General features: G+C 38.8%; 1 protein-coding gene across 4 annotated transcripts in view; it reads left to right on the top strand.

Annotated features, from left to right (window-relative positions):
• The window catches only part of NME7 (NME/NM23 family member 7), a 276,360-nt gene that overhangs the window by 72,320 nt on the left and 191,669 nt on the right, over nt 1-12,371 (top strand). For all 4 annotated transcript variants that reach the window (XM_059145681.1, XM_059145682.1, XM_059145684.1 and 1 more), the window contains exon 7: nt 1,502-1,607. In XM_059145681.1, the coding sequence (XP_059001664.1) occupies nt 1,502-1,607 (106 nt within the window). The remainder of the gene's footprint in view (nt 1-1,501; nt 1,608-12,371) is intronic.

The raw sequence follows: 12,371 nt of genomic DNA, 5'->3' as shown, positions 1-12,371 counted from the left end.
CAACAACAATAAACCTTATGTTTATTAAGTGCTCACTATGTGACAGGCACTGTTTCAGACACTTTAGTATCTCATTTAATTCCCCTCCAGGAGGGGCAGGAACAACAGGGAGGGAGTGCACAGACTTGCGGGGTCGGCGGAAATCAGGACATTTTCAATAGGAATTATCTCCAAGTGGGGGTGGCGCAGGTGTAGGGGTGGAGTTTAGGAAGGAGTCTGGACTGGAGGCAGGCGCGTGGGAGCCGTGACCCGACAGATGGTGGGAGGTTGTTTATTACTCTTTGTACTACTACTCAGGGAGAGTAATAAAGGCAGCAGTATGGTGAAAAAGTACTTGCTGTCCAAGGAGTAGAGCATTTTCATTCTGAAAAGTCTTCGTGCCAGGAGTGCACAGGCATATCATTACTCTTCGGACAATTCCTCATCTTCTCTGTGGTTCTTAAAATTGTACATCGATGTGGCACATTAACACAGTCTGTGATCTTCTCATTCTTAAATTCATCGAGAAATGCAATTTACTTTGAGCCGTTTGTCTTAGGTGTTAAAGGACCTACAGTGCTATGCAGGTTAGTTACTGGCTTCACACTTAACATTTGTGATGGGCAATTACCCCCCAAACCACAATTTTATAAAAGTACAGGGGACTCACTGGGAGCATCACCAGCTTAAGTCGGTGGAACTCTTTGGAGCCGAAGAGAGAAGGTTCTCTAGGGAATAGTAGAAACAACAGTAACAAAAGCTTAAAGGCAGGAAAGATGTGTCTAAATACTTAGTGTGACTGTGTTTGTGGCTAGTTCAAGTTGCTGAGTTGTCATCTCTGAACCGTGTGCAAAGCAAATCGCATAGCTTGAATCTGGTTATAAAATACAGTTTATATGATCTAATTGTATGCTAGAACTGTAGTAAGTTCATTAGTTTTTTCTTTTTAAGATTTTATTTTTGAGTAATCTCTACACCCAACATAGGGCTTGAACTTACAACCCCATGATCAAGAGTTTCATGCTCTACTGACTGAACCAGCCAGGTGCCCCAGGTCATTAGTTTTAACTAGTTAAAACTAATTTTGTGGTTTTGATTCTTATATATGAATCTGCTTCTATAAAGAATTCCTACTTTTTAATTTTACATATTTTAATAGAAAGTTTAAAATTGGACCTGTGTCTATGAACTAATGCTTTGGGGGAAATGAGAACTTTGTATTCATTACTGTCCATATTCAAAGTATGTTAAGATGTTATTAGTTTTAATCCTGGGGCAGAATGATACATATTCTCATTACTCTAATTAATACTTTTTATATGATCTTTTGATTATAAGACTTAAAACAGGGTTCTGTAAGTCAGTTAGCCTTTGTAAAAATCATTTTTAGAAAACTTGAAGCAAATAATTTATATTACGAACTTCAAAAGTAATTGCGTAGCTTTTCCCCCTCTCACATAAATATCCCAGAAGTTCAAGCTAAGGGATTACATAGGTCAAATTTATTTCTCTCTGTCTTTAGGAAATGGAGTTATTTTTTCCTTCAAGTGGAGTTTGTGGACCAGCAAACACTGCTAAATTTACAAATTGTACCTGTTGCATTATTAAGCCCCATGCCATCAGTGAAGGTAAGTGCTATCTTGAATACAATATACCCAAATGCATTTTGTTAATAAGAGCTTATTTTGTTAGTTTACCTTCTTGATCTATTTTATATGCAGAAATTAAAATATAATTTTAATATTTTAATTTTTTCTTTAAAGTCACATGAATGAAGGTGACATGAGATAAAAAATCTGTCTCCATCTATATTTATACTCTTAAAAAGGTTTTTCTTGAGTTGCTGATCATGGTCATGCTTATCCTGTTTCAGGTCTTGATTCCTTGACTTTTTTTTTTTTTTTTTTTTTTTTTTTTTATTTATTTGTCAGAGAGAGCAAGCGAGAGCGAGCACAGGCAGACAGAGTGGAAGGCAGAGTCAGACGGAGAAGCAGGCTCCCTGCGGAGCAAGGAGCCCGTATGGGACTCGATCCCAGGACGCTGGGATCATGACCTGAGCCGAAGGCAGCTGCTCAACCAACTGAGCCACCCAGGCGCCCCTGATTCCTTGACTTTTAATCTGCCTCGTTTTTCCAATCACATAACCGATTCACTCAATTCACTGAAATAATTCTCCTAATGTACAATTTAAAACAATGTCTACCACATCTGTGGTTTGCCCTTTCTGAGAAAGCTGGGGAAACTTCCTTCTGAAACAAAGTTCTTTGAATAAATAAATAGACACACACACACGTATGTACATGCGTAGATAGGTAGATTGTTATATGGCTGTATACTGAGAGTTTGCAGGCGTTTTTATCTTACTTGTCATCTTCTATTTATTTAGTCTGTTGTATGTAGTTTTGTCAACTATTCCAAATCCTTTTGGAAATGAGATGGGTATAATTTTTTTAAGTATTTATTTTATTTTAATTAGTTTTTAATTTTTTTATTAACATATAATGTACTATTTGCCCCGGGGGTACAGGTCTGTGAATCGTGAGGTTTACACACTTCACAGCACTCACCATAGCACATACCCTTCCCCAAGTCCATAACTCCACCACACTCTCTCAATCCCCCTCCCCCCAGAAACCCTCAGTTTGTTTTGTGAGATTAAGAGTTTCTTATGATTTGTCTCCCTCCTGATCCCATCTTTGTTTCATTTATTCCTTTCCTACCCCTCAAGTCCCCCACATTGCCTCTCAACTTTCTCATATGATAATTATCTTTTGCTGATTGACTTATTTCGCTCAGCATAATACTCTGTAGTTCCATCCATGTCGTCACAAATGGCAAGATTTCATTTCTTTTGATGGCTACATAGTATTCCATTGTATGTATGTACCACATCTTCTTTAGCCATTCATCTGTTGATGGGCATCTAGATTCTTTCCATGGTTTGGCTATTGTGGACATTGCTCCTATAAACATTTGGGTGCATGTGCCCCTTCGGATCACTACATTTGTATCTTTGGGGTAAATACCCAGTAGTGTGATTTCTGGGTCATAGGGTAGCTCTATTTTCAACTTTTTTTTTTTTAAGATTTTATATATTTATTTGACAGAGAGATCACAAGTTGGCAGAGAGGCAGGCAGAGAGAGGGGGAAGCAGGCTCCCTGCTGAGGAGAGTCTGATGTGGGGCTTGATCCCAGGACCCTGAGATCATGACCTGAGCTGAAGGGAGAGGCTTAACCCACTGAGCCACCCAGGCGCCCCTATTTTCAACTTTTTGAGGAACCTCCATGCTGATTGCCAGAGTGGCTGCACCAGCTTGCATTCCTACCAACAGTGTAAGAGGGTTCCCCTTTCTCCGCTTCCTTGCTCGCATCTATCATTTCCTGACTTGTTAATTTTAACCACTCTGACTGGTGTGAGGTGGTATCTCATTGTGGTTTTGATTTGTATTTCCCTGATGCCGAGTGATGTGGAGCACTTTTTCACGTGTCTGTTGGCCATCTGGATGTCTTCTTTGCAGAAATGTCTGTTCATGTCCTCTGCCCATTTCTTGATTGGATAATTTGTTCTTTGGGTGTTGAGTTTGATAAGTTCTTTGTAGATGTTGGATACTAGTCCTTTATCTGATATGTCATTTGCAAATATCTTCTCCCATTCTGTCAGTTGTCTTTTGGTTTTGTTGACTATTTCCTTTGCTGTGCAAAAGCTTTTAATCTTGATGAAGTCCCAATAGTTCATTTTTGCCCTTGCTTCCCTTGCCTTTGGTGATGTTCCTAGGTAGAAGTTGCCGTGGCTGAGGTCGAAGAGGTTGCTGCCTGTGTTCTCCTCAAGGATTTTGGTGGATTCCTTTCTCACATTGAGCTCATTCATCCATTTTGAGTCTATTTTCATGTGTGATGTAAGGAAATGGTCCAGTTTCATTTTTCTGCATGTGGCTATCCAATTTTCCCAACACCATTTGTTGAAGAGAGTGTTTTTTTCCCATTGGACATTCTTTCCTGCTTTGTCGAAGATTAGTTGACCACAGAGTTGAGGGTCTATTTCTGGGCTCTCTATTCTGTTCCATTGAGCTATGTGTCTGTTTCTGTGCCAGTACCATACTGTCCCGATGATGACAGCTTTGTAATAGAGCTTGAAGTCTGCAATTGTGATGCCACCAACTTTGGCTTTCTTTTTCAATATTCCTCTAGCTATTTGAGGTCTTTTCTGGTTCCATATAAATTTTAGGATCCTTTGTTCCTTTTCTTTGAAAAAAATGGATGGGATTTTGATAGGGATTGCATTAAATGTATAGATTGCTTTAGGTAGCATTGACATTTTCACAATATTTGTTCTTCCAATCCATGATCATGGAGCATTTTCCCATTTCTTTGTGTCTTCCTCAATTTCTTTCATGAGTACTTTATAGTTTTCTGAGTACAGATTCTTTGCCTCTTTGGTTAGGTTTATGTCTAGGTATCTTATGGTTTTGGGTGCAATTGTAATAATTTCTCTTTCCTTTGTCTTGCTGTTGGTGTATAGAAATGCAAGTGATTTCTGTGTATTGATTTTATATCCTGACACTTTACTGAATTCCTGTACAAGTTCTAGCAGATTTGGAGTGGAGTCTTCTGCATTTTCTGCATAAAGTATCCTATCATCTCCAAAGAGTGTAGTTTGACTACTTCTTTGTTTATTTGAATGCCTTTTATTTCTTTTTGTTGTCTGATTGCTGAGGCTAGGACTTCTAGTACTATGTTGAATAGCAGTGGTGATAATGGACATCCTTGCCACGTTACTGACCTTATGGGAAAAGCTCTCAGTTTTTCTCCATTGAGAATGATATTCGCTGTGGGTTTTTCATAGATGGCTTTAATGATATTGAGTATGTACCCCTCTGTACCTCCCTACACTGTGAAGAGTTTTGAACAAGAAAGGATGCTCTATTTGTCAAATGCTTTTTCAGCATCTATTGAGAGTATCATATGGTTCTTGTTCTTTCTTTTATTAATGTATTGCATCACATTGATTAATTTGTGGATGTTGAATCAACCTTGTGGCCCTGGAATAAATCCCACTTGGTTGTGGTGAATAATCCTTTTAATGTACCATTGGATCCTACTGGCTAGTATTTTGGTGAGAATTTTCGCATCTGTGTTCATCAAGGATGTTGGTCTGTAATTCTCTTTTTTGATGGGATCTTTGTCTGGTTTTGCGATCAAGATAATGCTGGCTTCATAAAATGAGTTTGGAAGTTTTTCTTCCATTTCTATTTTTTGGAACAGTTTCAGGAGAATAGGAATTAGTTCTTCTTTAAATGCTTGATAGAATTCCTCTGGGAAGCCGTCTGGCCCTGGGCTCTTGTTTTTTGGGAGACTTTTGATGACTGCTTCAATCTCTTTACTGGTTATGGGTCTGTTCAGGTTTTCTATTTCTTCCTGGCTCAGTTTTGGTAGTTTATATGTCTCTAGGAATGCATCCATTTCTTCCCGATTGTCAAATTTGCTGGTGTATAGTTGCTCAGAATATGTTCTTATAATTGTTTGTATTTCTTTAGTGTTGGTTGTGATCTCTCCTCTTCCATTCATGATTTTATTTATTTGGGTCCTTTCTGTTTTCTTTTTGATATGTGTGGCCAGGGGTTTATCAATCTTATTAATTCTTTCAAAGAACCAGCTCTTAGTTTCATTGATTTGTTCTACTGTTCTTTTGGTTTCTATTTCATTGATTTCTGCTCTGATCTTTATTATTTCTCTTTTCCTGCTGGGTTTAGGCTTTCTTTTCTGTTCTTTCTCCAGCTCCTTTAGGTGTAGGGTGAGAAACTATTTCCCACTATTTTAAAGAATGAAATATATATATATGTATATGTATATATATATATATATATATATACACACGCACACAAGGGTAAACACAATGAAGGGATAGCATATGTTTGTAAAGATGAAAATTAAAAACAAATTCTAAAAAAGGAGCTAATAAGATAAATTGGGAAAAGAAAGAAAAACAAAGTGGAGAGAATTTGCTCAGGCTGGAGACTAGAACCAAGCTCTGTGATAGATTTAGGGTATATTTTGATCTATTAGAAGTTGTATCCCAAAATTTTTTAGAAGAAAAAACCCTATGTGTGTACAAAAGATAAAGTTAGATACAATGAAGGATAAAATATGACTATAATAATGAAGGTTCAAAAAGATTTATTTCAAGAAAGGAATTTTTAAGATCAACTAGTTAAGAAAACATTAAATGAGAAAAGAGTAGAAGTAAAAAAAATTAGAATAAGAAAAAAAAATTTAAAAATCTTAATTACCTTTGCAAGACTAAAGAATCATGGGGAGAGTGCCATGAATTCCATGCTTTGCTTTCCCCTCTTCTGGAATTGTGCTCTTCTCCTTGATCAGTAAACTCGGTCTTGGCTGGATGTTCTTGCTGATCTTCTGGGGGAGGGACCTTTTTCCCTGATTCTCAATTGTCTTTGCCTCAACTGTCTTTGCGGCACCGCCTTTATGGGGGCTGGGGGTGGGGCTAAGCGATCTGCTCAGGTTCGCGCTCAGAGCTTTTGTTCCCGGAGCACTTTCTGAACTGCTCTGGGGGACGGGAATGAAGATGTCGGCCGCCCAGTCTCGGGCCAGAGGAGCCAAGAACTTGGGGCCCCACTCCTCAGTGCGATCTTGAGAAAAGAGAAAACCCTCCCATGTCCCTGGTCTCCAGCCATGCTCCGAGCTCCCCTGGCCTGGGACGAGTATTTTTGTCTCTGGCGTGCGGCCCCGTTTGGAGTCTCCAAACCCAGCAGATTCCTGCCGCGCCCCTGTGCTGCTCCTTCCTGGGGAGGAAGGTAGTTCTCGCCGGGTCTGCCACTTGCGGGTTCCCTGCGGGAACAGCAGTGGTCCGACTGTGCCTCCGATCACAATCTATGGCAACCCCGAGCTGAGTGCTCCCTCCTGGGCTCTGTCTCTCTCCCGCGGGCTTCCCCGCTCTGACACCCGGGAGCTCTGCCGCACTCAGACGCCCCGTCTTTCTGTGACCCTGAGGGTCCTGAGACCACCCAGTCCCCAGGAGGTCTCCACCTCCGCTTACCCTCTGGAGCAACGTCCCTCATGGAACAGACTTCTAAAAGTTTGGATTTTGTGCTCGCTGCTCTGCCACTTGCTGGGGGCCGCCCCCCTGCCACCCCAATTTCCTGTTGATTTGGAGTCACTTCTCTGCATGTTCTACCTCAGAAAGTGGTCGATTTTCTGTTCCTAGAATTGCTGCTGTTCTTCTCTTCGATCTCCTGTTGGGCTTGTAGGTGTTCCCAGTGGTTTGATAACTGTCTAGCTGATCTCCTGTGACCTGATGTCATCTCAGTGTGCTACTCCTCTGCCATCTTGTCCCCTCCAAGAACGGTATAATTTAAAAGATTATCTTTTAAAAAGCTAGGAGATTCTAAATAATAAACATAATTCAACAGGGTTTTTAGTTTTATTTTTTCTAAATATCAAAGTAATTCAGGTATAGAGTAGAAAATTTGAGGAAAAAGGTAAAATAAATAGTAAAAGTTACCTGTTTTCTCATGATCTTGATAGTTGTTAATATTTTTTTCATTGTTAATATTTTTATATTTCCTCTAAACCCGTTTCTTCTGCATGTGTGTATGTGTGTAAACTGACATGTAATTGTTAACATGGTTGAGATGTATGTCCATAGGCTACCATTTTAATTTGATTTAAGGAGCATTTGGGGGATGCTCTGAATTCCTCATGAATATTTCAACATTTGTACACTATACAGTCCTATAGATGTAGTATAAAATTCGGGTGTTTAGGTTGTTTCCAGGTTTTTGATATTAAAAATAATTTTAAAGAATATTTGTACATAAATATTTGATAATATCTCTAATCATTTCCTCTGGCTAGTTTCCTAGAAATAGAATTATCGGTTGAAAGGATCTGAACTTAAAAGATCTTATTGCATAATGAATGAATACTTCTTTAATTATTGAGGAAGTACTTTAATATCTTCTAGATCCTTAGGACCACAATTACAGGGAACTATCATGCATGATGGTTAGTGAACATTTATGGAGACCTTGACACCTTACGCTGGGTTGTAAACTGAGTACCTTATACATTATCTCCTTTAATATTCACAGCAATTATGCCAAGTTCTTGGATGTATCATAATAAGTGAGCTGAGGCTGTCTGGTAATAGGTTATTTCTGCCAGATTAGAGTAGGGAATCCAAGATGCCTACCTGGTCTCTTAACCTCCATGTTCTTCACTCAACATATACAGCTCTGTAGCAAGATGGTTAGAATAACATGGTTAGCAACACTGCCACAGGGAATAATGATAATATTTGGTGTTGATAAGATATGAAAAACGAAATTGGGATTACCTTGGGCTGAATACACACACACTTATACCCACATACAAACAGACAAACACTCATACACACATATACACATAGATACGTACTTAATGTACACACATATTTCAGTGTGGTGAGACAAATTCTTGCTTAATGGGCTCAACTTCATTAAAAAACTTGTCTTTGGCCTCTTCATACATTTCAATCTTTTTTCTCTCTTCTTTTTCCTTTTTCTCCCTCTATTGGGTTTTTAACTCGTTTAATTTTTTCAGCAAAATGTGATGCTTGGAGAGACAGGAATAAAATAGAATTGTAGTAAATACCAGTTAATACTTTAATAATTGCATAGGTAAATATATCTGAAATCTAATAACAATGATTAAATGAAAAGGCAATGTCAGAATGACTGATTTTATATTTATACTGGTTTAAATAGTTTTTAGTCAGAGCTAGTCTTTGAAGATTAGTTGTATTTCATGTGTTTATCTTTGGTTCATAACAGAAACATATGAGTTGATCAAATGAAATTTTTGTAAAATCTAATCAGATGGCAGAATAATTTGAATTTTGGCACTTCAAGGCTTTTTTTTTTTTTTAAAGATTTTATTTATTTATTTGACAGACAGAGATCACAAGCAGGCAGAGAGGCAGGCAGAGAGAGAGAGAGGAGGAAGCAGGCTCCCTGTTGAGCAGAGAGCCCGATGCAGGACTCGATCCCAGGACCCCGAGATCATGACCCGAGCCGAAGGCAGCGGCTTAACCCACTGAGCCACCCAGGCGCCCCTTCAAGGCTTTTTTAAATTTCCTTTCTAAATCTCAATTTTAGGGATCCTGGTAGACCATTTTTAAATGTACAAATAATCCAATTCAGCTTAGTTTAAATTGTGGTTACCAGGAAATAGAGTTTGAAGTCCTGTGTTGAATTAATTGTTAGATTTATGCAGACCCTTTCATTGCTGGTTTATGTTTATCTTTACTATAATGATCTCACTTCCTGGCATATTTAATTTCACCTATGGTCTAGCATAGGGAGAAGAGGTTTTTTAAAAAAAGGTATTGTTGATAGGAGAGCATTTGAAATCAACTGGGTTAATTTCCTTCTGTTGACTCTCAGCTCACCCAGAGAAGGCCAGAATAGCTTTAATCAAGCAGAACTGTGGCTTACTAAAAGGAGAGCACAACTTGGCAGTGTTGATTGAGTTTGGGGTTTGACCTTGAGAGATTTAAGGCGGGTCCTCCAGTGCAGTGATCTGATTGAAACTGTTTAAGTTCCTGATATAGTAGTTTAGGGTTAGTGGAAACAGTGAGACAAGGATCTTAACCAAGTCTTGTAAGTACACAGTTGTTGGATAAGTGAGTTGTTTGTCCATTTGGGGGAATGGTGTGAAAAGGGGACAGTTTGAGTAGTCTATTGTTGGAGTAAATGGACTTTTGGGAACTTCTTGAAGTCAACAATGAAGTTATTTACTGATTTACAGCCTTATCTTTCAGTAAGAATTTCTTGGCACAAATAATAAAGTCATGTGGCTGTGGGCCCCCTCAGTTCTGAGTCCTGTAGTTAATGTATATGGATGTGGAGTTTACTTCCAAGAGAGCTAGAAAAGAGACCTTAATTTGCAGAGTAGATGGTGGGAAAAAATAATGAGGTGCACTTGAAGCATTTGCAAGTCTTTTCATGTTTGTAGATTGAAGTACATTTTGTCTTTTGGGGACTCAGGTTTTAAAGGGAAGAAAAACAAGGTGAATGTTCTTGTTTTCTTTTTAATTTAAAAACTATGCAATGTATTTGTTTTGATGTCCTCAGTATTTCGTTAGTTAGTTTAATTTCATCAATGAAATGAATTATTTTTACTCTGGAATCAGGCTGTGTGGGCTCAGATTTTGGCTCTGCTACTTAACTAGCCATGGGACATTGAATACATTACTTAACCTCCTTGTTCATAAAATAAGAATAATACAGTACACCTTCTTTAATGGGTAACTGTAAGGATTAAATGCTTTGAGCGTAATGCTTCAATGACTAAATGATAAATGATTGAATGTGAGGATGAATGTGTGAAGCATCGTGTCCCACACAGAGCTGTATGTGTTAGTGTTGCTGTTGTGATTACTACTGTGTCACTGGTACCACTGCTGCTAATATCTTTCGTTGCCTTTTAATTTTTAAGTGAAGTTAATGACTCCTTAGTAATAAAGCAGTGGATCAAAATGCTAACAAATTTCAACCTCTACATCCATCGTCCACAGGGAAAAACACCCCTGTCATTGTTAAGGACCAAAGTGGTTAAGTTCTGGATCTAGTCTAAATCCATGAACTAGGATTACCGCTTCCATCCGGTTGACTTGGCAGCTGTCAGCTGTTACCTGTTCTTGTCCACAATGGGGGGCCTGGGCAGAATGTAGGGGGAGCCACTTGTAGTGCTCCCCAAGTTTAGCCTTTCAAAATATTAGAATCCTGAAGTTTTGTTGGAAATTATCCTTTCGTATAATAGATTTATGCATTAAGCAGTTTTACTGCATTGTTATAACAGTGTCCTTCCTAAAATTTAGTTTCTTCCTCAGTAAAATGAGTCAAGATGGTTTGTAAGTTTCCTCTCAGCTTTTTAACCCAGTATTCTCTATCCTTGTGTTGTGTTTTGGCTGGAAAATTAATGCTATTTTCATGGAGACTGTTTCAAAGCAATTTTAGATCGTCAGTGTTTTCAAAAAGGCATATACAGACAGGGTTGGGGTCTGTTTGCTCTTAATTAGGAAGCAAATCTATGAGAATATTGGCCAGTTTGTAAATTTACCCCAGAATTGGCTCCAGTATGCTCCTGGAAACAGGACTGATAACAGCAAGATCGTTTTTACCAAGTTCTTCCTTTTTCTTTTTCTTTTTTTTTTTTTTAAGATTTTATTTATTTGACAGAGAGAGATCACAAGTAGACAGAGAGGCAGGCAGAGAGAGAGAGAGGGAAGCAGGCTCCCTGCTGAGCAGAGAGCCCGATGAGGGGCTTGATCCCAGGACCCTGAGATCATGACCTGAGCCAAAGGCAGCGGCTTAACCCACTGAGCCACCCAGGCGCCCAGTTCTTCCCTTTTCAAATCGGGTTATTCTCGCTCAGAGCTTTTGCAGAATTTTAATTTCTACCGAGTGGTAGTTTTTTTTTTAAGATGATTTTAAAAATTAGAATTTTTTTTTAAATTAATTTTTTATTTTTTATAAACATATATTTTTATCCCCAGGGGTACAGGTCTGTGAATCAGCAGGTTTATACACTTCACAGCACTCACCAAAAGCACATACCCTCCCCAATGTCCATAATCCCACCCCCTTCTCCTAAAACCCCTCCCCCCAGCAACCCTCAGTTTGTTTTGTGAGATTAAGAGTCACTTATGGTTTGTCTCCCTCCCAATCCCATCTTGTTTCATTTATTCTTCTCCTACCCACTTAAGCCCCCATGTTGCATCACCACTTCCTCATATCAGGGAGATCATATGATAGTTGTCTTTTTCTGCTTGACTTATTTCGCTAAGCATGATACGCTCTAGTTCCATCCATGTTGTCGCAAATGGCAAGATTTCATTTCTTTTGATGGCTGCATAGTATTCCATTGTTTATATATACCACATCTTCTTGATCCATTCATCTGTTGATGGACATCTAGGTTCTTTCCATAGTTTGGCTATTGTGGACATTGCTGCTATAAACCTTCGGGTGCACGTGCCCCTTTGGATCACTACGTTTGTATCTTTAGGGAAAATTGGACAGCCACATGCAGAAAAATGAAATTGGACCATTTCCTTACACCACACACAAAAATAGACTCAAAATGGATGAAGGACCTCAATGTGCGAAAGGAATCCATCAAAATCCTTGAGAAGAACACAGGCAGCAACCTCTTCGACCTCTGCCGCAGCAACATCTTCCTAGGAACAACGCAAAGTCAAGGAAAGCAAGGGAAAAAATGAACTATTGGGATTTCATCAAGATCAAAAGCTTTTGCACAGCAAAGGAAACAGTTAACAAAATCAAAAGACAACTGACAGAATGGGAGAAGATATTTGCAAACGACATATCAGA

Source organism: Mustela lutreola, chromosome 14 (assembly GCF_030435805.1).
Source record: "Mustela lutreola isolate mMusLut2 chromosome 14, mMusLut2.pri, whole genome shotgun sequence".
In the NCBI taxonomy this organism is placed as follows: domain Eukaryota; kingdom Metazoa; phylum Chordata; class Mammalia; order Carnivora; family Mustelidae; genus Mustela; species Mustela lutreola.
The sequence above is the reverse complement of the archived record's forward strand: the minus strand, read 5'-3'. Positions and strand labels throughout refer to the sequence as shown.